The sequence below is a fragment of the Stegodyphus dumicola genome, chromosome 8 (assembly GCF_044657685.1).
Source record: "Stegodyphus dumicola isolate Sdum_Otavi_A_Nest chromosome 8, ASM4465768v1".
NCBI classification, from domain to species: domain Eukaryota; kingdom Metazoa; phylum Arthropoda; class Arachnida; order Araneae; family Eresidae; genus Stegodyphus; species Stegodyphus dumicola.
The window spans coordinates 154,036,910-154,064,494 of NC_140775.1; the positions used below are offsets into that span (position 1 = coordinate 154,036,910).

General features: G+C 33.1%; 1 protein-coding gene across 3 annotated transcripts in view; it reads left to right on the forward strand.

The window, feature by feature from the left end:
- LOC118182639 (sister chromatid cohesion protein PDS5 homolog A-like) overlaps positions 1 to 27,585 on the forward strand; it is a 138,735-nt gene that overhangs the window by 22,388 nt on the left and 88,762 nt on the right. For all 3 annotated transcript variants that reach the window (XM_085822607.1, XM_085822609.1, XM_085822608.1), the window contains exons 6-11: positions 12,452 to 12,578; positions 12,668 to 12,748; positions 14,769 to 14,906; positions 22,437 to 22,552; positions 22,659 to 22,753; positions 23,028 to 23,173. In XM_085822607.1, the coding sequence (XP_085678733.1) occupies positions 12,452 to 12,578; positions 12,668 to 12,748; positions 14,769 to 14,906; positions 22,437 to 22,552; positions 22,659 to 22,753; positions 23,028 to 23,173 (703 nt within the window). The remainder of the gene's footprint in view (positions 1 to 12,451; positions 12,579 to 12,667; positions 12,749 to 14,768; positions 14,907 to 22,436; positions 22,553 to 22,658; positions 22,754 to 23,027; positions 23,174 to 27,585) is intronic.

The following is a 27,585-nucleotide window of genomic DNA, read 5'->3' on the forward strand; positions in this document are numbered from 1 at the left end:
TTAGCTCCATAGAAGAAATTGCGAATACTATTGGTGAGACATTTGCTGCAGTTTCTTCCAGCAGAAATTAGTCACCTGCATTTCTTTCTATCAAGCAGCGCTCTGAGAGAAATCCCATCGCTTTCAACTCTTCCAACTTTGAGCCTTATAATAGAGACTTTTCTGTGCTACAGATAAAGAGAGCTTTGTTGCAGACTCATAGGTCTTGTCCTGGTCTGGATGGCGTGTATTATGAGATGCTGAAGCATCTGTCCTATAAGTCACTGACTGCCCTTCTCACTCTTTACAATAGGGTGTGGAAGGAGCGTACGTTCCCCAGTGTATGGAGGAGAGCTGTTGTCATTCCTATTGTTAAGCCAGGGAAATACCCGAGAAATCCCTCGAACTATCGGCCAATTGCCCTTACCTGTTGTGTTTGCAAACTGTTTGAAAAGATGGTAAACAGCCGCCTAGTCTACTTCTTGGAAAAGAATAATATTATATCGCCTTATCAAAGCGGTTTTCGAAAGGGGAGAACGACCGTAAATAATATGCTTCTTTTAGAGACATCTATTTGAAAAGCCTTTGTCAGAAGAAGTCACCTTGTCTCAATATTCTTTGACATTGAGAAAGCTTACAATAAGGCATGGAGATACGGTATACTACGGGATCTTCACAAGAGTGGCTTGCACTGCAACCTACCAATTTTCATTCAGAATTTCTTGAACACTAGAACTTTTTAAGTAAGGATTGGCTCTGTTTTGTCGGATGTTTTTGAACAGGAAGAGGGTGTGCCTCAAGGCTGTGTGCTTAGTGTAACCCTGTTTAGTTTAAAAATAAACTCTGTACTAAAAGAACTTCCTTTCACCATCTTGGGATCTCTATATGTTGATGATCTACAGATTAGCTATCGAGGGGCAGACATGAGATACGTAAAGAGGCAATTGCAGATGGCTCTGAATAAGATCCTAGAATGGTCAGACAAACAGGGATTTACATTTTCGAAACAGAAAACATTGTTAGTGCACTTTTGTAGGAAGCGAGGTCTCCATCCTGAGCCTGAGTTATATCTGAATGGTACAATTATTCCAGTTGCACCCGAAGTAAAATTTTTAGGAGTGACGTTCGACCGAAAATTAACTTTCCTTTCTCAAGTTTTAAACCTGAGAACAAAGTGTTTAAAAACACTAAATATTTTAAGAGTGTTGGTGAACACCTCCTGGGGTGCAAAGTGCTGCTCAATGCTTCGCATTTACAGAGCACTTGTCTGCTCTAGACTGGACTATGGCTCAGTTATTTACGGATCTGCTCGGTCATCAGTATTGTTAAAACTGGATCCTGTTCACCATCAAGCTCTGTGGATTTGTTCAGGAGCTTTTAATGAACCATCACTTTATCTGAGGCGTGAGCAATTGTCCCTTTTGCAATATTTTAATATTCTATCGCCACCTGAACATCCCAATAAACTGTGCTTACTTGCTAATGTGTGTAACACTTTATTTGAAACATGTCCATCCTGTGTTCCTACCTTTCTTTTAAGAGTTCGCCCTGTCATTGAGGAACTTTCCCTCTCTGATATACGCCCCCAAGCAGTACAGAATTTTGAAATCCTGCCTTGGGGAAAATGCACCAATTCAGCTTCTTGATGTTTTCAAGCATCATGTGAAAGCAAGCACTAACGAGATCATTTACAGACAACTCTGCTTAGCACAGGCACAAATATAGCAGTTATCTTCCAGTATATACAGATGGATCCAAGTCAAAAGATCATGTCGGGATGGCATTTGTAATTGAAGATCACATGGAGGGCAAACGCTTGCACCATGCTTTCTCTGTCTTAACATCTGAACTAACTGCGATATATTATAGTCTTTTGTACATCTCAAGGCTCTGCCACAGAAAGTTTATAGTTTATACAGCCTCCTGTAGTGCACTTAAATCATTAGGATCTATGATTTAAGCGCACTATAGCATATATTCACTATTATGTGTTATCTCGGAACACCTCTTTTTCTAATACTCAAAATCCAGTAATAGTGAATGTTCTCAAGTTACATATATACTTAACGAGTCGTGGATATGAAATCCTGTACTGCTGGGTTCCCGGACATGTGGGAATAAAAGGCAATGAGCTGGCAGATATCACAGCAAAATGTGCTGTTGAACTGTCCAGTCGCCTCATCCCTTTTGGAGACATCTGTTGTGTTGTGAAAGAGAAGATCCGAAAAAAATGGCAGAACTTTGGGATGTTCAGCTTCAAAACAAGTTAAGACATGTAAAGCCTAGAATTGAGCATTGGGAATTAACTAGAAATTAAAAGGAGGGAGTTCTTTGACTCGCCTTAGAATTAGTCACACTAGAGTGACACATAAGTACCTTTTAAAAGCTGAGAATGAGCCTGTTTGTTCAAATTGTAATGTTTGCCTATCTATAGTCATATTTTAATTGAGTGTCCCTGTTTTAATAGTCTTTGTCAGAAATATTTTAATAGCTCTCGACTTACCTCTCGACCGTTTAATCGGAAGAGAGGTCAATTGTAATTTATTTTATTATTTAAAAGAGACTGGTTTTTATTACTTAATGTAATCTGTTCAGCAGATTGTGTATTGTATTTTAATGTGTGTTTTTACCAGGTTTTTTTATAAGACTTCATCCTCTGGATTTGGTACATGCATAAGTATTTGATTTTATTAAATTAGGTCATCGCACCTTTTGTTTGGCGCATCATAATCATCTTTGGTTTTTGCGCCAAAAAACTCACTCACTCACTCATTCAATTAATTCAGTTCTCACTTCGCAGTAAGGCAAAAATGCATAAAACTTCAAAATATCTTCATTAAAAATGGAAAAATATTGAAAAAAAAATAAAACATCAAATATTTTTAAAAACAAATTCTTACAGTTGAAATTACAGTTTCTTTGTAAAAGCAAACAATTTGGCCAGTGGGCAAAAAAGCAAATTTTTCGGTGCACAAAACTCAAAGTCTACTCTTAGTTCAACTGAAGACACTGAAGATGCAGAAACTGACTTAATTCACCATTCTGCTAAGTTTCAAATGTAAAAAAATATGGCTGCTATAGTAGAAAAAAAAAAAAAAAAAAATTAGGCTTAGCTGCACTTAAACAAGTTTTAAATTGTTACACAGGTTTGAATTCTGTCAACTTTATTTATATGTAATAATTCTGGGAACATAGAAGAGAACTCAGCTTGCAGTTGTCGTGGCTGAGAGTAAAGGCTTACAGATGAAGACAACAAAACATGAACTTGACAAATTTTATTTCTTTACGAGTCTATTTTAATGCATAAAACTTCATCTCCATAGATGTTTATCCAATCATAATGAAATCCGAGACATTTCTATGATTGAATCGTAATAAAATACGATAAATTGCGATGCGCATTGATTCTTAAAATTAAGATGCAGGCAATTTCGACGGGGAAGCAAACCAAAGCAAGGTAGAAGCAAGCAGAAGAAGTGATATAATCAGCTGCCAGGAGTATTTATATCAAGTTTGAAGTCCAAGTACAGTTAATCTATGATTGGTCTGTTAGTAGCATTACATAATGTAGAAAAATCTCGAATTTGGGTGAACAGATGAATTCAAGGGGAGAGCACCAAATTTAAAATGTTAATTTTGAGGTCATCAGTTATCTTTTAAAGCCGCCATTGTTTTTTGTTAGATCTTACATATATATATACTTTTCGTGCAGCCGAGTGCAACCAAAAAGGGAGGTGCAGAAATACATGTTATAACAGTCTTATACAAAATTTCAAAGTTCTGAGGCTACTCATTTTTGAGTTATGTGAGACACATACTTACATACAGGCATCACGAAAAAATATCTTTTGAATCCATTTTAAATTCCTTTTGCAACCCACTTAGGAAAATGAGTCCTTTATTCTCTCATTACGTGCAGTTGTCATGCAAAAACAACGTTGTATTGCATTTGGTAGCTGTAAAAATGGATATTTTCAGTGATATAATGATATCTGAAAATTTTCACAATTACAATACTTCCTTTACTTCATACAAGGAAGTAAAAATAGGTAACGTTGGTATTTATGTAAGATGTCTTTGCTGATTTAGGCCTAGTTGTTGACTTTAAACACTATAAAGTTGTCGATGAAATGCAAGGCTTTGTAGATGTTAGTGATAAATTTAGATGTAGTTCTGTATTTTTCAGTCAAGAATTTCAATAAAATCATTCGAACTTGAAAGGAGTCCCAAATGCTGCAGATGGAAACAAAGATTTTACATTAATGGTAGTTGCTGTAACATCAGGATTGATTGCTTTTGAAATTTGAGCATGAAATTCATGTGTAAAATGATGTTGATTTATTTTCTTGCCTGAAAGTGGAGCATAGTATAGCAAGCTTTTGTCCATATTTGCTTGAGGGTAAAAATGTCTTACATATTAAAGATTTTGCTGGATAATCTTCTTAGTGTGTTTTAATCTTTTGAAAAGTCATGATGTAATTTAGCACAGATCAGGCATAATATTACTAAAGTGTTTTATATCTGGTTATTCAGTAATTTTGCAAGATGCACTATATAGCTTATTGTAGCAACATCTCCACTGTGCATTTAGTATCTTGTATGTATCCTTTGATTTTTTTTTTGGTTCACTTTATTTCATTTATTAATTTTGTGATAACGAGACGTGGCTTATATACCCTGAGATCAGTATTAGCTATGAACTTTTTGTTTCTGTGTGTTATATTTATTACTATCAATAAGAATTGTCAAGCATTAAAAAATTTACAAATTCTTTGTTATACATAGAGCAATGGAAACACTGTATCTCTGGTAAAATAATCATTGAAACATTTAAGATTGATAGTTGAACAGGCTAAAATCATTAACAAACCTGGGCGAAAAATTAGAGAAGCTTAAGAAATTGCTACAAGAGCATGTTGAAGTAGTAATTTTTCTTACAAACTGGACATTGATCCTCAAAAGTGCATTAATCCTATGTGAAGACGTGCATGAAACAGTAAAAGAATGTGAACTTGATTGAACCATTTATTCAGATTCTATCAGATAAAGCAGACAAGCCATTTGCAAAAGTTCTTACCTTCTTCCTGCACTTGAGTACTAAGCGTAGTTTTTAATATGTTAATGTAGATTGTTTCATTTTAACAGCATGTACTTTTAAATATTCAGTAGCAGCTCAGCAAGAGAATGAACTTAACAATAGTTTAAATATAAACACATTTAGCATGTTGTTGAATGGGGACATTATGTCACTCAGTCTTTATTTATAAAGATTATGGATTGCTAGGAATATTATATCAGTACAAAGTCCGAAATCCGGACTCATCGCGACTTCTGGATTTGGGATTTTTCTAGATATTAGATCATCAGTTCAAACTTAGTAAGATAGCATGTAAAAATTATAAAAATATGAAATTGCAATTTATGATCTAAAGGGTATCAAAATTTACAAAAACAAAGCTTAATATTTATTTGTTTACCTTATTAAACATTTCTTTCAATGTAAGTTGTTTAAGTTGCTCTGTTTTTTGTGCTAATACCTTTCTCTTTAATTCTGTAGACAGACATAATTTCTTGTCGTTGGAAGTCCTGTACTTGCTTTTTCGAGAATTCCAACTAACTTGTCAATCGAAATTTTTTCGTTTTCAGTAACTTCTCTGTCACTTTCTTCACTATCACAGACTTGCCAACTCTCCCGATTTTCGACCGCTCTCCCGCCAATCCGATTTACAATATATTTCTCCCGACTTTTTCTTATTCTTAAAATTTCTCACGATTTTTATGGAACTTGGCTTAATACTTTGTTATATGAACAAAAAAAGTTATTTTGAACGTCCGAAGCAAATGAATTTTCTCTAGATTATATCTAAAACAAAACCTTGCGAATTAGATAACTTCTGCTTTGTGAGTGAGAGCATATACGTATCCAGAAATGTCCTTCTCCAGTTCTCCAATGGGCATCGTGCTCAACTGCGTGTCATCTGGCATATATTAGCCAATGAGGACAAAACAAGCTGTTATTTGGATGTTCTTTAGTTATTTCGGTCATTTTGTCCTGAGTTGTGTGAGTACACGTGCCTTTGGGAAATAGTTTTAGAAATTATCGTCTTTTGTTATGTCTGCGAGAAAGGTGAAATACTCGTTTACGTTTCAAAAATCGTACACAGTTGACTTTCCTTCCATTATTTCCTCAAGGAAATGTAATAAATTTGCAATGTGTACCGCCTGTCTTTGCGATTTTTCGATTTCGCATGGTGGAAGGGCGGATGGTCTCAAACATGTGCGTACACAAAAACACAAGGGCAACATGAGCAGTTTCGGGGGGGGGGGACGAAAAATTAAATTTTTCTTCAGAAACAAAAAACCAAAAAGTTATTAATGCAGAATGTCTGTTCTCTGCCTTTTCACTGGAGCACAACCTGCCACTGAATGCATCGGATCACGCTGCAGCTTTATTTAGAAAAATGTTTCCTGATAGTGAAATCGCTAAGAAATACTTAAGTGCAAGAACCAAAAGAGGTGCAATTGTTAAAGAAATGGATTTGAAAAATAAATCTTCAGTTATTGATCGCATTAAAACAGCTCCGTTCTGCCTCTCTACGGATGGAAGCAATAACACCGATTCAAAACTGTATCCAATTGTTGTTTCTTTTTTTAATCCAGAGTCTTCAGAAATTGAGTTCAGTTTACTTTCTGTCTCCACTTTGGAAGGACATTTGACAGGCTTTAATATAGCAGAGCTAATTATTAAAACTTTAAAAGAAAATGCAGTCCCTCTGAATAATTGCTTAGCACTAGGTGCCGATAATGCACCATTATTGGTAGGCTTGAAGACTGGTGTTGCAGGCATCTTCAGAAAGAAAAATTCAGATTTGCAGATTATGAGGTGCACCTGTCACCTCTTAAATTTAGCAGCTGAAAAAGGTGTAGCTTCTTTACCAATAAATGTGGATGAACATATTGTTGATATTTATTGTAATCTTGAAAGGAGTTCTAAAAAGGAGGGAAAATTGAAACAGGTCCAACAGCTGCATAATAGCAGTTTACAATTAGAAAACTTGGATGAAGTTATAAAATCAGCTAGGATTGACACCCAATGGAGTTTAATTGGAAAACTGAAAGATGCTGATGGAATTTTAAAATATAGAGAACTGTCTAGAATTATGTTGGCCATCTTGACAGTTCCCCATAGTAATGCAGAGTGTGAGAGGATTTTCAGTGTTGTTGCGAAAACGAGGACTAAATTTAGATCTAATATTAGTGATGACACATTAGAAAACTTTTATTAGTGAAAGCAGGCCTACGTGGCAATTGCTATGAACAAAATTATGAAGTTTCTTTCTTAAAGAAAGCAAAATCTGCCACTGTTTATACCATTTGTACAAAAACTGATTAAAGGTTTTGTTTTGTTTTGTTTTGTTTTCTTAAATGATGCAAGTAATAAAAATGTTTTTTATGTGTAAGGTATTTTTGTGTTGCTTGCATTTAAGAATTAGTTACTATTTAAAGTTAATTCATTATTAAAAACTATATTTTCCTTATTTAAAAAGTCTTTTTAACATTGTGAAAAATCTCCCGATTTCTTAAAAAAATCTCCTGATTTTTGAGTGTCATAGGTTGGCAAGTATGCTATCAGTAGCGGTATTTTCTGAATCTAGAACTATACTACAGATTTCATCATTCATTAACTGACTGATGATTGAAAAGCATTGTTATTACAGTGAAAAACTTCTTTTATATCATCTTCATTTATTACCGCTTCTCCACATTTCTTTACAAAATCCGTTAAGTGGAAAATTTCACCTTTGTTTTGCAATATCCGAAAACCTTTAAAATTCACGACTATATCATCATCAAATGTAGCTATCCTTCACTATACATATTTGGCTATGCATCATGAGCTAGGCGACTAATGACAAGTTGTTCCGTTAAATTTTATCTTGCTTCTATCGAGCACTGAGACAATTAAACCTGAATTGTATTAGTTATTTATTATACTTATGTCTATTTTTTGCACATGCTTAAGGCTTATCGGAGTTCTGAATAAAAAAATTCCCACGTATATTTAAGCCTTATTAAGGGCCGCCGCTAGATACCTTACCGCCTGATGCTGTCTCTGTGGGTCCTAAATTCTGCGACTCTGTGCAGCGTACGAGCCCTGGCGCTGGTTCTGGGTTTATGTGAAAAACAAATCGGTTATTTTTAATTCAAATAGCCCTAAATGTAATCTTTGGGTCTATGAGTAGCATCAACAAAATCTATTTTTTAGCATATGGAAAGAAATTTTTGGTAAATTTTTCCTCGTCATCATTTTTTAGCAAACTTAAATCTGTAATCATTGCCAAGCATAATGTTAGCATAAAAGATTGTCATACTCCTTTATTATTCAATTATTAACATAAAAAAATTCTACATGAGTCATTACTCAAGTTGTCATGTTTTGATAACCATGCGGTGATCAAAGGAAAGTATAATAAATAATGATTCGCCGGGTTGTCATCAGATCAATGATGTATCTATGTGGAATGTTTTGGTTTGAGATGTGTGCCAGAAACGAGATATGCAGCAGCGAAGCCATTACTGATGGTAAAAATTTCTGCTAAAATGTTTGTTTCTTCAATAACAAGGTATTTTATTTAGTGTTGAAATGAAATTGAGAATCGGGACTCTCCAAATGTTTTATTATGCGGGGGGGGGAATTAAATGCGTATGCGTAAAGCCTAGAAGAAAAATGTTGGTGGTTTTGAGGTTCAGATTTTAGATCATTCCGGATGATGGATGTCCGGATTTCGGACTTTGTACTGTATCTATCTACCAGGTGCAAGGCATTGGTAGTGTTTCAAAATTAAGAATATTATTTGATCGAGTCAAAAATTAGATTCCATGTAAAACTTCATTGTATTTAATTTTAATTCCTCATATTCAGAGCGACTCAGAACATAAGAATTTAATTTTTGCTCCCCTTCTAACAGCTGTAAATATTTTGCAAGAAATGAAACTAAATATGGACTAGAGAAGGTAAAATAAGGATTTGAAACTAACATAAATGATGGCACATTTTTCCGGATTATAGATCATCAATTTAAATCTGGTAAGATGGTATGCAGAAATTATACAATTAAAAATATGAAACCGTAATTCATAAAATAAGGAGCTATTATGATCTAAAGGGTATCAAAATTTACAAAAAGCTCAATATTTATTTGTTTACTTTATTAAACATTTCCTTCAATGCAAGTTGTTTAAGTTGCTTCGTTTTTTGTGCTAATACTTTCTCTTTAATTCTATAAACAGACATAATTTCTTGTTCAGTTACTAAGCTCCACTGTTCAAGTCCTGTAATTGGTGTCGAGAATACTGACTAACTTGTCAATCAAAATTTTTTCGTTTTCAATAACCTCTCTGTCACTTTCTTCACTCTCGGAAGTGCGCATGGGTAAACGCTTTACATGCATGCGTAGCGGACGCATGCGTATGCATAAGTTTGTGGCTTTGAGGTCCGAATAATGGACGTTCGGTACGGACTTTGTACTGTATTGGGTTGAGCATATTTTTCTATTGAAGTTTAATGGCATTAGATTTAAGTTTGCAGTGAACCGGTAGTAAGTGTGAAGTTCATGATTGAGTAGCATTGAGTGTTTTTGCATGGAAAGATAAAACTCAGTAACATGCATCGTAGTAGCATATGTGAAACTTTTAACATCTGAGGTGGAATAAATGATTGGAAAAGATAGACAACAAAAAATGTGGAATTCTCCTTCAGGTCTTTAGTCAGGATGATCATCTGTGTTACAGGAAATGTATACATGGTATGTTGAAATATTTGAATCGGGAACACAAATGTTGGTTTTGCCTAGTCATTCTGATATATCATATGCTGTTTAGTGCAGAAAGAAAAATGTGGTTCTGTGATTCATTAGGATTAATATGTAAAACAAAATGCTCTTACACGTGAAGCTATATATTCATCACAGTAAGAGAAATATTGCTATATCCTGCAGTGGAATTACTGAAAGCTGTTACTTTACTTGGAAGATTTGGGGCTGTAATATACCCATACAAATATGCTGATTGAATTATTAGAATTTTATACATTGATCAGAGGAAGTTATTGCTGGGTAGATAAACCAACTAAAGATATTTTGGGGACAGTAATAATACTTCATCTGATTAGAGACATGAATTTCCTACATTAGATAGAAGCTGGAAAAAAGGCTTGGGAATTTCTTCCTGTGGTTGAGATCTGAACACTTCCCATTTCAGTTATTTAAGTTGCTTAAAAGCTTTTGGATTTCTTGATAGTGTTGCTGTTTCTTTGTATAGTAGTTGGTACAAAACTCAAGATCACGGGATAATTGTATAGAAAAGGAAATTATGTAAAAAAGATTGTTTATCCTTGTCATTTTATTTAATTTATTTGTGCTTAAAAATTGATGTAAAATGGGAATCATACTTCCCTTTCCGTGTAAGTAATGTTAATCTTCGATGCGTTCTGTTAAATGTTTATGTTAATGGATATATAGTTTTGCAATTGATATTCTTCATAAAGATAAAGCAAGAACACATAATTGAGTAATTGTCGGTTTTTCCATGCCTAGGAAAGTCTGGCGACTTTCATCACCAAGTGTGAAACCCAATACCTTTTTTTTAAGGGGGTAGTCAAAAATCTTTTTCTTTTTTCTGATTCAAAATTAGGGCAAATTTCAGTTTACCATCAAATAAAAATGAAGTTATTGCATTCTTCCAAGAAGGGTGTTTACCTTCTTCACAGATATGCAAAAATAGCCATGAAATGGAATCATATAGTATTACAAAAACCATATGAAGGTATAGTGTGAAAAATTGCTAAAAAAATAGTCCTTTGTATCGACAGCTGTTTCAGAAATCACATTCCCAGCAGTATTAAGTTACTACGGCTGATTCATGATTATCTTGGAAATAAATTAGCAACTTTTTTTAAAATTGTATTTTTGGAAATAAACTAAATATGAGTTCTTCCCATTTTTTTTCCCTTCTCTCTCTTCTTCCCCCTTCTTACTATTTCTGTTAAAATCCCATTATTTAAAAGTGTGGAGGGGTTGACTAAACTTGATGACATTTTTTTCTTTGCCATGTCACTAGTTAAAACCAAGAAATGAATGTATTGATATGATTAGTACTATTATTAAAATATATAAAACTCTTTTTGTATGAGAAATTATGATTTGAATATCTTTTCTGTTCTTGATTTTCTAGCATAAAAATAAATTGATCCATGCTTTGATTTTTCCCATCTGTCTGTTTAAAATTCTTCAAGTTTTAAAGAGTCTGTAGAATTAGAGGTAGATATAGATTTACTGTTAAGACTACCTAAACTTGCTTGATTAAAGAAGTATTGGTGAATGTAAGACGAATATAGTGAAAACATAATGTAATTTACTTGTTCTATTCCAATATTGTGTATTACATTATGATATTGATGCATTTTTCCCTTCATGAAATTCTCTAGAAAAGGATTTTTTATCATCTTGGCATGGAAATCCCAATTTGCTTTAAAAATGTTATTAAATTAAAAAAAAATACCTATGTTGAGAAATTTGTGTCATTATCTAGTTATTTGGGAAACTAACTGTGACACAAAATTAACACCCAGGCACTTCTGGAATTATCATTTTAATATTTTCCATTGCTTTATAAATCTTCATAGCAAGTGACTTAATGGTTATGAATTCATGTTGGGGCAAATTATTGTTAGATTGTGTTTCAGGGAAAGACTTTGAAAGCATCAACACATATGACTTTATTTTCTGCTATATGGTGTCTCTACGAATTATAGGCTTGGAAGTTAACAGTGAATATGTCCAAATGTTAATACAGGACAGTAAAAATGAATTTAACAAGAAAGAACTGGAACCGCTTTAAAATTTTTTTTTCTTATGAAAGAAGAAGATATTGGTTCTAGTTTCTTGATCGGCGAAATTTGTGCAAAATGGAGTAAGTTAGAGAGTGTTCGTGTGATGATATCAGTCTGATAAAGCAGTAGCTACATCAAAAGCATTTTCTTTGACTGTGGCATGTTTCACTTTAGAAACATTTTAAAACCTAACAACAAATCACTTTGGACCAATTTTGAGTGAAATGGAAGCCGAGTAAGTGTAAAGCAGAGTCTGATGGCTTTAAGACAAAGAAAAAATGAAAGATCCCTCAGAAAAATCAATTTTTTGAGTTATGAATTTATGAATGAAGTATTGCTGTAAAATTTAAATAAGCATTCAATGGTGATCTGGGATCAGATTAATGCATTTCACATTAATTCCTATGGGAAAAGATAATTTTGGTTTGTAATCATTTCAGATGACAAATAGTTTTCAAAATAAATTACGTTCATGAACCCAGGTTACATAGTATTAGATACATAATTACCCAATTTTTGTTTTGATTAAAGTTTCTTGAGTAGTATTTTGTATATTAAATTTTTTTTTCTCCCATTTAATAGTGATAATCATTCTTCAAAAGTGAAGAGATTTTTTCTGGACATGTTGAGTCCACTGATAAGTGAAGTTGACACTGTATCTCAAGATCTGCTAGATGTTATATTAAGTCAGATTGTTGAGCCAATTAAAGTAAGTCATGTTCCCCCGTATTTTGTTAGTTTTATATTTTATTTTTTAATAACTTTTTTAATTTTAAACTTTTATTATATGTATTTCAGTCACAGAACCGAAGTGCATGTTCTTTAGCACAAGATATTTTGAAACGAAATGTATCCACACTAGAGCCATATATACAAGAAGTAAGTACTACCAAATAATGATACGAATATTAGTATATTTTTTATCTTAATAAATCTAATTTTCTGCTTTTACATTATTTTGTAATTTGTGTTAAAATTTTAGACTTAATACCCTAGTAATATGTTTTATTTCATTATTTATATGTCTTTCCAAAATCCTGAAATTAGTTTCTTGTAAATTTAAATGCAGTGGTACTCCCACATCCGATAGTAATTCGTTCCAATATATACTACAGGTATTTGAAAACTCAATGGTGAATGCTATGTAGAGCAGGATACATTGCTTATATCATATAAATTTGGTAAAGTTAAATTGATAAATCTGGAAGAATAAGACATTATCAGTCTTAATTATTAATCTCTACATATAATAAAAGAAAGAGTCTGCGTGTCTTTCGTTCGTGCTGCGCGTAGGCTAATAGATCCAAGGCTACAAAATTTGATATATAGATGCATCTAGACAAGAACCAGTGCACCTTGAAGTGATTTTTTTTCAAAATTCGAATCAGAATTTTTTAAATTTTATCTTTTCGATTTTATCGCATCATTTTGAATAGTTTCATTCTTTTAGAAATGTGGTTTTCGCAACAGTTTTTCATTCAGACTGCTGACTTGAAAATATGAGATTAAATGCTGCTTTTTTTCTTTTGACTTTTGGACATGCAATAAGCACATCGCTATCTTCTTATTCTGACGTGCATGTGTCTCGCGAGGCACAACAGGAAGAATTTCTTCTTTTTTCCCCCCTCTCTGTCTTTATTAGCTAATGGCAAAGAGGTTTGTATATTTTGAATTATGTCATCCACAAAACACAATTTTGATTTGTTATTGCTTCCTGTTGATAGTTTCATTCTTTTAGAAATATGATTTTGGCAACAGTTTTTCATTCATTGCTTTGGATACTGGACTGCTGACTGTTTTATCTTGAAAATATGAGATTTATTGCTTATTTCATTGTAATTTTTTGTATTATGTTTTAATTATATATAATTTTAATTATATAAAAAGTTTTGCATGATTTTTTTAGAAAACAAAGTTCTTATGTCCTGTATACCATTTGAATTCTTAAGATTTTGCAATGGGAAGTTGGTTAATTTATTTATTAGGAAAATTAATATTTGTATTAAGGGATATTGCTTATTTCATTGTAATTTTGTTATATATAATACATTTTTTTAAATGAAATTGTTCTGCAGAGTAAAATTCTGCGCAGTTTTTAAATTTAATGTTTGGTGTTCACTTTAGGCATTTTCCGGTACATTTAAAAGCCATACGAAGGCTGGCCGGGTAGCTGCTAGTAAATAATAAAATATACTGCACATGATATGACTTCACATACTGTGCAAAATGTACTTTCCAAACTATTTGTTTCCTCACTTATAAAACATTGCAACTTCTCATAAGTTAGAAAACACTGGTAGCATAACTACTTTTATATTTTTAACTATTGTAATGAAAATAAAAAAAAAACTGAGTATAAGAGCTGCCATGGAACATCGTTATTCAGAGCAAGGTCATTAAAAGCAGAGCTGAGAGAAATTTAACAGGAAAATCTGTGTATCAGTTGGTGGGGAGGGAGTTATATTTTAATCAATGCTGGCTCTGGTCTGCTGCTTATATTTTTATGGCTATCACAGGGAAAAAAATCAGTTAAGAAAAGCAACATATAACCTGATAATGTATATGATATTCCAAAAATAATGAAATTTATTCTCTTGCCATTTAGTTACATTTGTTTGGAAAATGTATTTATGTGCATACAGTCATAATTATTGTGGGAATATAGAAGTTTGTTTGTTTTTCACATCTGGTTAATAAGCTGCATCTCATGGTATACATTTGGAAACTTAAATGACTTTTATTAACTGTAGATTAAAAGGCTGCATTGTTGCCGGAATTAGTAAAAACTAGAAAATAATGTTTTAGGCTTCATTCAGTTTTTATATGTGTATGAGCTTTCTTTAAGCAAATTTCCTCTAAGCTGGTACTACATAAATTCTTTTTAATTTTTTTATTATAGTTTTTCAATAATGCACTTAAAGGCAAAACATTCCAAAGTGGTGTTTCTCGACAAGTATATGAACTTACGTATGAGCTCAATACCATTTGTCCCTCCATGCTTGTTGTTGTTTTACCACAGTTGGAAGCTAAGATAGAAGTAAGTTTTATATATTAATATTTTGTTTGTTATTTTTCAGTTTAATTATATAATAATGATCCTTTAGGAACCTGTTTTAATAATTATTGAGGCTTTTTAAATACGTGGAAATAATCCCTTGGTGGATTAGCTGAAGTTATAAAAGGCCAAACTCGTATCTCTTTGTCCATTATCTATTTTTTTATTTTTAGCTCCAGAAATTGATCTTTATATCATCAAGAACTTCTTTTATATAAATATTTAAACAGATTTCACTCTAGATTAAAATTATCATCATTGACTGTAGAAAAATACTGGCTGAAATATAAATATCCAGTCCTTTCGAATGCTGAAAATTTGTATTATTGAGAAGCTGTGGAAGCATTTGTTTATTTAAATCTAGGAATGATGTAAGTTTCTCAACCTTTACATTTTATTAATATTGACTTTTCTGTTTTATAACTTGCTTATGCACGTTTTTAAAGAACCAATGAATTTTATGACATATATGCTTTTTCTTAAGTTTAAAGATTGATTTTATTGAGCTGCTGAAAAATATCAGCCAAATAGAACAAGTGTATATCAGATAACTGAGAAAGTTTGTGCGGTTTTTGAGAACAGTTACTTTTGGCACATTAGTGTGGTCAATTTGATTCTAATGACATTCCTTTCAAAGTTTACTCAGTAGAGAGTTGTTCAGTGCATCACACATTTTGCTATTAGTCTTGTAGGAAGCTAAGCTTTGAAAGAACATGTTGTTGGAAAAAAATATTTTAAGGCCTATTTTGCTTTATGAGTACAAATAAGGAAAGAAGCAGCAGATGCCATTAAAAGAATATGCTCCATCCTTGGAGAGATGTCAGTGAGCAAGTGGACTGCTCAGAAGTGGTTCATCCACCTTGACAAATTCCAGCTGGAGGAAGAAATCAAGTAGAATCCTCTTCAGACCTGCCAGGAGCTTGCACACAGGTTTGCAGCATCTGATGAAACCATTCGATCAAGTCTTCATAAACTAATGGAATGCCATGAAAATTAAGCAAGTGAGTTATTCATGTCCTGTCTGAGGAAAACAAGCTTCAACGGGCTTCTCTTTGCTGTTGCACCATAGCAAAGCCTTGTTCCTGTACCAAATCTTGATGTATGACGAAAAATGGATCATATATAATAACTGGAAGATGAAACATCATTGATAAACTTCTGGTTAAGTCTCATTGGCTGCTAAACTGGACATTCATTAAAAGAAAGTAATACTGTGTATTTGGTGGACCAGCACTTGCGTATTCCAGTATGTATATTTAGAAAGTGGAAAAACCATAACAGCTAGGTCTATTCATCAAAACTACAAAGAGTTTCAGCTGCACTGCACCAGAAGCAGCCAGCAATGGTTAACAGAAGAGGAGTTCTCAGGCTCGTTACCTGATAATTTGTTCTTCCAATCAGGAGAGATATTTTCCATTTTAGCATGTATTTCAGAAATATTGTCTCTTGGCTCCAACAATTTGACAATCACATTACTTCTGAGCATTTGAGTGTAAAAGTCCAAATGATTACCTGCTTCTATGTTGATGTATAATTGCTGAAAAATCATGCAGTTAGAGCTTTTCTGAATATACAATTTTAGTTGATTGATTCAAAATTTTTTTTAGTGGAGTCAGAAATGTTTTTCATGCAAGTGTACGTGTTGATGAATAATGCAGTAAATTCTTTTCACATATAGAGAATGTTATTTTGCATTAGTTTGATATTTATATTTTGAAAAGAAATCCAAAGAAGTGAATTAAATATCTAGTTGTAAAGAAAGTTTTCTGGGAGGGGGGAATGTTCTTAATAAAGTTCTTAATAAATAAAAAACCCACAAAAACAGTACCTTTAGTGCAGTAATCACCACCCAAATCTATGATTTTCTGTCAACATTTTGGTAGTTTTTTCAAAGCCTTTGGCTCAGAAACTTGGCCGTGGTTCCAAAAACAGATCAACTTCATTTTGGACGTCCTGTGCAGAATGGAAGATAGCACCAGCAAGATGTAACTGCAATTGTTAAAAAATGGTACTAGTCCGAAGAAGCAATGTCGAGGCTATACGGTGGGAGTGGCAAAAGATCCCATTTGAGTCCGTACACAGTCCAGCCAGTGAATGCAGACACATGTAGTCTTCAATTACCTTGATAGAGCATTACCTTTTTGTGCTGGAACTCAGTTCGATGTTTTTCCTTGATAGCAGTGTCAACACAGACTAACATCTCATTGTACACTGCGCAAAAAAAAAGGGGGACAGTTCTATATCTCTTGTTCTATTAGGCTGATTGACAAAATTCTAATTGCGTTTTTCATGTCTTGAAAGCGTGACTTGGGATATATATCCAGAGTTGCCAACTCTTCTGATTTAGGCGGGAGACTCCCGATTTTCAGCCACTCTCCCGCCAACCCGATTTACAACATATTTCTCACGACTTTTTCTTATTCTTAAAATTTCTTACGATTTTTATGGAACTTGGCTTAATACTTCATTATATGAACAAAAAAAAAGGGGGGGTGATTTTAGACATCTGAAAGCAATTGAATTTTATCTTGATTATATCTAAAATAAAACTTTGCAAATCAGATGAGAATTTCTGCTTTGTGAGTGAGAGCATACGTATCCAGAAACGTCGTTCTCCAGTTCTCCAATGGGCATCAAGCTCCACTGCGTGTCAAGTGGTATATATCAGCCAATGAGCACAAAGCAAGCTCAAAGCTGTTAGTTGTATGTTCTTTAGTTATTTCGTTCATCTTGCCCTGAGTTGTGTGAGTACACGTGCCTTCGGGAAATAGTTTTAGAAATTATCATCTTTTGTTATGTCTGTGAAATATTCATGTACGTTTCAAAAATCGTACACAGTTGACTTTCCTTCCATTATTTCCTCAAGGAAATGTAATAAATTTGCGATGTGTACCATCTGTCGTTGCGATTTTTCAATTTTGCATGGTGGACGGGCGGATGTTCTCAAACATGTGCGTACACAAAAATACAAGATTGTAAATATTTGTAAGGTATTTAAAAAAAAAAAAAAAAAAAAAAAAAAAAAAAAAAAAAAACGTAAAATTAAATTTTTCTTCAGAAACAAAGTACCGAAAAGTTATTATTGCAGAATGTCTGTTCTCTGCCTTTTTACTGGAGCACAACCTGACACTGAATGCATCGGATCACGCTGCAGCTTTATTTAGGAAAATGTTTCCCGATAGTGAAATCGCTAAGAAATACTCAAGTGCAAGAAACAAAACAGGTGTAATTGTTAAAGAAATGGGTTTGAAAAATAAATCTTAAGTTATTGATTGCATTAAAACAGCTCCATCCTGCCTCTTTACGAATGGAAGCAATAATGCCGGTTCAAAACTGTATCCAATTGTTTCTTTTTTTAAAACCAGAGTCTTCAGAAATTGAGAGAAGTTTACTTTCTGTCCCCACTTTAGAAGGACATTTGACAGGCTTTAATATAGCACAGCTAATTATTAAAACTGTAAAAGAAAATGCAGTCCCTCTGGATAATTTGCTTAGCACTTGGTGTCGATAAAGCACCAGTAATAATAGGCTTGAAGACTCTTGTTGCAGGCATCTTAAGAAAGGAAAATTCAGATTTGCAGATTATGAGGTGCACCTGTCACCTCTTAAATTTAACAGCTGAAAAAGGGCCAGCTTCTTTACTAATAAATTTGGATAAACACATTGTTGATATTTATTATTATCTTGAAAGGAGTTCTGAAAGGAAGGAAAAATTGAAACAGTTCCAACAACTGCATAACTAATATTAGTGATGACGCATTAGAAAACTTTCATTAGCGAAAGCTGGCCTACGTGGCAATTGCTATGAACAAAATTATAAAGTTTCTTTCTTAACAAAAGCAAAATCTGCCACTGTTCATAACATTTGTACGAAAACTGATTAAAGTGTCTTTTTTTTTTTTTTTTTTCCTTTAAACGGTGCAAGTAATACAAATTTTTTTTATTTGTAAGGTATTTTTGTGTTGCTTGCATTTAAGAATTAGTAACTATTTAAAGTTAATGTGTTATTAAAAACTATATTTTTATCATTTAAAAAGTCTTTTTAACATTGTGAAAAATCTCCTGATTTTTGAGTGTCATAGGTTGGAAAGTATGTATATCAGATTTATATACAGTCAAAAGTCGTTAATCCGGACTCGTCGGGACTTCGGCGATTCCGGATTATCGATTTTTCCGGATTATAGATCATCAGTTTAAATCTCGTAAGATGGCATGCAGAAATTCTAAAATTAAAAATATGAAATAAAGAATAATTATGATCTAAAGAATATCAAAATTTACAAAAAAAAAAAAAAAAAAAAAAAAAAAACAATATTTATTTGTTTACTTTATTAAACATTTCTCTCAATGTAAGTTGTTTAAGTTGCTTCATTTTATGTGATAATACTTTCTCTTTAATTCTATAAAAAGACATAATTTCTTGTTCAGTTACAAAGTTCCGCTGTTCAAGTCCCGTTAATTGCTGTGCCGAGAATACCGACTAACTTGTCAATCGAAATTTTTTCGTTTTCACTAACCTCTCTGTCACATTCTTCATGTCTTTATCCATTTTTTGCAGCAATTCCACTTTTTGTTTGTTGGACATCGAAACATACTTTTGTTTTGTAGATCCTTTGGAAGTTCCAGCATCGGAAATTCTATTTGACATAATCGAAAGTTCAAGTTTACTTTTATAAAATTGCTCTTACAGTCTGCAAAAAATAATAAGCGGGATCCAATTCGAAGATTAAGGAACAACGCAATCATTAACATTAACTGAAATAGATAATTAGATAATTGTAGCTTACACCGTCCGTTATACATTAAACGCGCAGGCGAAAACGTATTCTGCACTTGCGCACACGCATATGCGCAGTAGTCAAGGTCTTACGCACACGCGTAAAACGCCTGTGCGCATGTGCCAACGCGGCGCATGCGCAGAAAGTTCTTAGCTTTGAGGTCCGGATTATAGATCATTCCGGATTATGGGTGTCCGAATTAACGACTTTTGACAGTATAGCATTATTCTAACATAGGTATTTTGACACCTAGTCGAACTTTTTCTGAAATAACATACCAGTGTTTTACCATATTTTAATTATATGACTCAAATTATGCCTAGATATTAAATTTTGTAAAATTTACGGAGAAATTCAAAACTTTATCTTGGCGAAATTTTTTTCAGTTTGGCCAAGAACTTGGCCATATATAAGAAGTTTACATATATAAGAAGTTCACCAAGTGAACTTCTTATATATGACAACCAATTTTCCTTTCCCTTCCATTATGCAGGAGTGGAAAAAAAAGCACCTCGTTCTTACCTTTTTACATTGTGTATGAGCGTAAAAAAAGTCGCATCGTTTCTATTTCCAAATAATTTTAGCGAAGTGTTTAAACCACATCTGATGTTTTATCGCTTTCAACAAATATGCCAAATTTCAAAACGTGCCAATATATAAATTCACGTATATCTTCGGAAATGTTGAATAAAAAATTATGCTTAGAAATATGTCTACTTTAAGATGATGGTAAAATTTTTATAGATTATAACTGAAAAATTTTTTGAAAAATTTATAAAAATTATTTAAAAGTGCAAGTTTAAAAAATAAATCATAAAAAATGGGTGAATTTTATTTGGAATGAACCAGAATTTTGAAATGTGAAAGGAAGAATCAAATAAGATTAATAAAAAAAGAGAGATTAGATATCTCTCAATATCGAGAATAAATGTATATACCAAACTTAATTAACATTGAGGAGCAAAAATTTTGAGAGCTCATATTTTAAAAACTACTGGTGCGATTTTTACGAAACTTGGTAGTCTGGCATAATTTGAGTCGTAGAATTGAAATATGGAAAAAAAATTGGTATGTCATTTCAGAAAAAGTCAGATTTTGTGTTAAAATACCTATATTAAAACAATGCTATATATAAATCTAATAGATATACTATATCGCACTTTCAAGACATTAAAAACGCAAGTTGAATGTCGTCAATTGCCCTAGTAGAACGGAAGATATAGAACTGTCCTTTTTTTTTCACAGTGTACATCTTACTGTCAAAGGTTTTACCTTTTTTCAGACACTCTATGTAGAATCCTGCACTCGATACCATGGTAATCCCACCAGGTACAAAGCACGATCTTTTTGTTAGTCAAACCGTGCTTTGCAATGCTGCTGCTGATGGGTTCACTGGGTGCAGACCAACCCCTTTTCAGCCTGTGTTGGTGAAGTAAATCCACTTTTCATCACAAGTGATGATCTGGTCCAGAATTTTGTCCTTATCAATTCAGCTCATGGAGCACCCAGCGATTGAACTTGCACTTCAAGTTTATGCAATGCATAGCACGACGAATGGACGTAGCACTAGCATCTAACTCTTTAGCAAGCTCTTTAGTGGTTGCTTACTGATCTTCCACAAGTTCTTGCAGGCGGGCCTCATCAATATCAGTAGCTCTGCCAGAGCGCTCTACTTCTTGAATGTCATAGTCCTTGTTTTTTAACTTTCGGCACCAAACCTTCACAGTGCCATATGATGCAACATTAGTATAAGAAGCTATACACATGATTTAGTGACATTCTGTAGCTGACGTTTTGCAACAAAAGTGGAAGTATTATAATGGTTCTAATCTGGTAGCATGAAAGTTCCTCTTCAGACACCTTGTACTTAATGATATTGATATTTTTTTATAAATTTCACAACACAGTGTCTTAAAGCAAGTCTCTTTCTTTCAAATGACAAAATATGATTAGACATGTCAACAGAAAATGTTTTCACAGATGATATTAATGGTGGCAGGAAACTTTTTACAACCCGATACATTGAAAGAAGCTGACTTGTACAGGATCAGAAAAATAAGCAAGCACGAGTATGAACATGAACCACATCGTGCTGCTTTAAGCAAAAGGAAAATGGGTTGATAGATGGTAATAGCAGTATTAATTATTACACATGTATTACGATAAATATTACACTTATTACAATGCTATATATAAATCTTATATATATAATGCTATATATAATCTATTACAATAAGGATGCAAACAATATTGCATGAAAGGAATAAATTTGCTGAAGACAGATTTTTATTATGATATTTAAAAAAAGAGAAAATTTTATATTTTTAATGCTTTATCATGGAAATGCTTTTCTTGGTGGTTTGATTATTTTAGGAACATTCTTTTTTTATGCTCTAGTTAAACTTTTCACTCCCATGAGCATCTCTTTAGAATTACTTTCTGAAGTCATACAATTCTCCCAGAAAGCAGGAAATTTCTATTTAGGAGAATTACATTTTTCTCCTTCCATTCCTCTTCAACCTTCTCAATTTTTCTTGGGGAAAAATCCACATCAGTTAAGAATTGATTAAATAAAATTATGACTAATATTACTAATTTATATAAAGCTGGAATTTGATTAAAATGTGTTTGAAATGAAAAATGTGTATACTCTTTTGAAATGAAAAGTTTGTATGCATAATTGCTGAAATGATTAAAACTGTTTTCACTTAAATGATTAAATAAATTTTCCAAGGTTTTTGAAGAAGAAGAAAGAATAAAAGTTTGTAGAATTTTGGCTCGTATGTTCAGTGAAAAAAATTCCATGTTGTTGGAACAGAACAAATCTCTCTGGTCTTGTTTCCTGAGACGGTAAAGTATTTTTTAGATTCATTTTTCATTTAAGTTTTTTGCAATTCATTGTGATGTTAATTTTTAAATTTTTTCTGGTTGATATAAGCACATATAACGTTTTCAGGTTCAATGATTTCAGTCCAGATGTTAGAATTATTTGTGTTCAGTGTTGTAAAGACATTTTGCTAAATCATCCAGAAGTTAAAGAGGAAATTACAGGTGTGGTTTTGATTTAGTTTTTAAATATACATTTACAAACTGATTATTTAAATTATTTTAATAACTTTGTTTACTATGTTTACTTTAGTAGAGAGCAAAAGATGTATTATTGCCCTTGGTAATGAAATTAGAGAAACTTCCTTGTGCTTTGTACTGTTTGGGGCTGTTTTGAATGTTTGTATTGTTTAGGGGTCTAAATTTGTATTTATTAATGCAATTTTCAATGTACATTTATTTTTTATTAAAAATAATTAAATTGTTGTTCATATTTCAGGATTGTTACAGAAGAGGGAACTTGATTCTAATGAAAATGTACGTTGTGAAGTTGTATTAGCTATTATTGGTGCTGCTATGGAGAATTTTTCGAGTATCAATTTTGAACTTTTAAAATGTGTGAAAGAAAGAACTTTAGATAAGAAAGTGAGTGCCATTATTATGTGAAAAGCAAAGCTAAGGTTAATTTGATTCAAGCATAGGATATGTTCGGTTGCTTGTTATAATTTTTGTATTGTTTTTTGTAATGATTTTTTATTTTTTACTGAATTATGTATCTTATATCTAATTATGCTTTAATTTGAATTTTTCATAATATTGCTATTTTGCAACTGTCATTAACTGCTGGCCACCCAAAGTGCGACACCATAAAAGAAGCATTCAGACAGCATAAAACTTGCATCATGTGTATACCACGATGGAATATGTAAATGATTACGGTTTCAGTGCACACGCACAACGTGGATGACTGCATCACTCCTTATAATCCATACATAAAAGTAAGGAAAGATTGCTGTTTTGAATAACACAAACTGTTCTCTCGTGAGATTTTTTGTGTGTGCAGCTTCAGCATGCTTTATAGAAAAACGCGAGCATCATTCGAGTATGTTTCTGAGTTTGACCGAGGCAGAGTTGTTGTTTATAGAGATTGCAGATTATCCTTCTGAGATATTGGTCATTACGGTAGATGTAGCCAAGCAAGTCATGCTAATATGGAATTGGTGGATGCGGGAAGGAACAACTGATGGACAGGAGCAATTGCAACCACCTTGTCACACCATTTCACTGATGCTCCTTAATTTCGACCAAAATTGGCAGAAGATCCTTAATTTTAATCATCTGAAATTTCTCTCTGTTTTTACGACTGCCATTGGGTATGAATTAGCATTTTGGAAGAATATTTTTGGTGATTCACTGACAAATATGGTTATCTTTTGAATGGCGTCATAGCTTATAATTTGTTCCTAATTTTAATATAAACAATGGGATACATGAATTTTTGGGCAGTGAAACATTAGCATTTTGAAATTTCATTTTTTCTGGTAAAGAGATCTTTTTGCTTTTGGGTGTGTGAATTCTTTTATTAAATGGTTCTAAATTTGGTGATTTTAAGATCAGTTTATATAGGAAAATTTAATACGGAGATCTGGGAATTTTTCAACAAATTTTCTTTGAGCATTAACATTGATGAATTTCATTAAAATAATGGTAATATATTGAAATTGTATTTAAGAAATAACATTAAAATGAAACATTTTTATTTTTCATGTCATATTATATAGTGGCGTTACTTTTCATTTTGGCGACAATTATACAATATTTTGAATTTGAAAAATAAAAAAATTAATAAATTCAATAAAGCACAGTTCTTTGTATCTAGTGTTAAAACAATACAAAACATCCTATCACCTATGGTGTTTTAGTGGCGTATTGGAACCTTAAAGTTTATTAACTGCATTGAAACCCCAAGAACTCTACATGATAACACTAACTGCATCAGACAGAGCACAACTAACCTTCAAAACTTGCCAGCCGTGCTGACATCAGGCTTTCAAGTTTGTTCTGATCAGCAGGTCTCTCTGTAGGCAAGCAGCAATAGTGACAACAACCAGTCTTCTCTTAAAAATCATGCTGATTATAATTTTACTTCTAATTTTAACCTATGCTGTTTGATATAAAATCTACCTGCTATTTACTAAACCTTGTAGACTGCGTAAGTATGTGACAAAATGAGGCATAAAAGAAAAATATCAACAAAAAGCTAACTGCTAGTAAAATATAAATAAAATGTCGCTCATCTTCTTTCAACTTAGTTTATAATTAAATTTATTAAATCATGTTTAATAGTAATGCATACTGCTTACAGATTAGTCTTAGGATACTATTTTAGTCTTAGGATGATATTACAAAAGTGACGTTCAGGCACAGATAATATCTTTAATTGAATTTATTTAGTTCCCATTTGCTGATAGGTCGTTAATTTCTTCTTTAATGGCCCTTAAAAGTAATTAGTTTCCATGTGCAGAAATGTGTACGAACCCTGGCTTATCATTTATTTCAAAGTTTACATAATTTCTTAAATGGTAAAAATTTCAGTAATAACGATAACCTCAAATCACGTTTGTTTGAGTTTTTTTGCTAATAAAAACCAGAAGTTTTATGAGTTGAGAATCATGAAGTTACCAGAAGGATGGCAAAAGGCCATCGAACATAATGGAAGATATTTGACTTGATATTAGTTTTTTCTACAGAAAAGTTCATTTTTTATGCAGAAAAAATTAAATTTTTTTTCACAAAAAAAAAAAAAAAAAAAATTGAAATCGCTTTCTTACCAGCCGGATAAAAGCAAGATTTCGAGTGTGATAATGATTTTTTTGTGATGGTTTATTGTAAATAGTTATTCATATTGTTGCGTGCGAACGGGTTCGTTACAAAATAAATGCACAAGTTCGATGAAAAATGAACAAAATTTATTATTATCACAACAAATATGCTTAAATGTCCTCAAATAATCGTGCAGTATCACAATATATCACAGTAGTTATCTTCTAAGTACTCAAACGTTCAAAAGAACTTAAGAAAGCTAATTCGCAAATTCACTACAGTCAACAAGAGCAGTTTTCTAAACAGCAACAAACTAAGTAACTACTACAAACTGAGAGATTTTCCTCCTTTTATAAGATTTTGAAATCGCGCGAGAGAGAATTTTCTAGTACTTTCTCGAAATCAAAAAGGGATATTTATTAAAAGTTACATGCACGCGCTCTTGTTATTTTCAATTTTCCGGCTTAGCTTTCTTTTAATATTCGTCACACGCTGCACTGCGCGGGAAATAAAACCATTTAATTTACAATTCAACTAACGTAAGCTATTTAAATACCAAATCCATAACACTGCCCCCTCCCAAGGACTGCACGTCCCGGTGCAGTACAATCCTTGGGCAAGAAGCAAAACTTACAACTGTGGCATAAATGCAATAATAATCATTACATTACAATAATAAACAACATGAACAATAAATGCAATAAATAAAACAAATCAAATGCTATCAAATACAAAATACAAATCAAATACTACACATTTAAAAACAAAAAGACCATGGTCTTACATTATTTACAATTATTTAAATTACGTACTATGGCCATAGAAATGAGCTAACCTGTCGTAATGAACGACTTTAGGTATAGAGTTTGAAGACTTACGAATCCGAACCACGAAGTCATTCAGCCTGTTTAGGACTGTGTACGGGCCATCCCAAGGTGACTAATTTCAGACAAAGTCCTTTCTGTCAAGTCGGATTCCACAACCACACCTTGTCTCCTTCTTGGAATTGATGTTCAGTAGCTCTTGTGTCATATCGGGTCTTCATCTTCTCCGTCACCAAGTTGACTTGCTCTAGTGCAAAGTTGTGCATCACTTCAAATCGGGCCTGGAGATCTTGAATATATTCCTCTGGCAATGAAGTAGCATTCAGAGGGCAACCAAACAAGAGATCACAAGGCAGACGAAGGTCACGACCAAAGAGCATCTGGGATGGAGAATAGCTGGTAGTCTTGCGTTTCTTTTCGACCCTAGCATGAATTCGGCAGCTTCTCGAGTTGGTTCTTTCGGACAAAGCGTTGGCATTTCCAGGCGATGATCCCTTCTGAGGATAGATAGGCATGTCTTCAGATCATGAAAGCAGTTTTTTGTTTTTGAAGTCTAAGGAAAAATTGTATTTCCTTAAAAAGTCCAGTCCGAGTGTGCATGGATCTGTAATCCAAACGTGATGTTCAGGTTTAACTTCCCAGCTATGTCAATCTTGTCACCAGACGCAGTCTGAAAGGTAACACAAAATGGCATCCAAATAAGTTTATCTTTAAACTGTTCAGCTAAATCTTTCCTAATGATGGTAACAGTAGCTCCTGTGTCAATTATCATATTGCAAGGAATTCCATCGATATGCCCATTGATAGACAGTCCGTTACTGTTGCCACTCACCATAGAAATCTTGAGTGCTTTAAAACAAGGTTTTTCATTATCTGGCAGCCTCCGTTCCTTGATATGGTCATTAATTTGTTTCCTCCGTTGTTGCTGAGAAATGGTTTCAATTTTCGTACCCTGGGGTGTTCTGCAGTTCTTTCGTACGTGGCCTTCATCTCCACAGTTCCAGCGCTTTAGTTTCTTGTCAATCCTTTTTCATCCCATGGCATTTAATTGTCTGTTTAACCCGCCTCTCTTATTTTCCGTGCTCTGGGGTGTTCTGCAGTTCCTTCGTATGTGGCCTTCAACACCGCAGTTCCAGCACTTTAGGGTTGGTTTCCTCTCACCAATATCTCGTCTCAAGGTTTTCACTAGTCTTGTCAAATCATCTGTTATACGAGGGCTATCCAGAAAGTAGATTACGTTTTGGAATAAAAAAATAAAGAAAGTATAGGAAACAAATTTTATTATATACAGATGAAAGCCACACTCAAATACTACTTTTCTACATAGTCACCATACAAATTAAGGCATTTATCGTAGCGATGTACGAGCTTGGAAATTCCTTCGTCGAAAATTTCGGCCGCCTGCGCCTT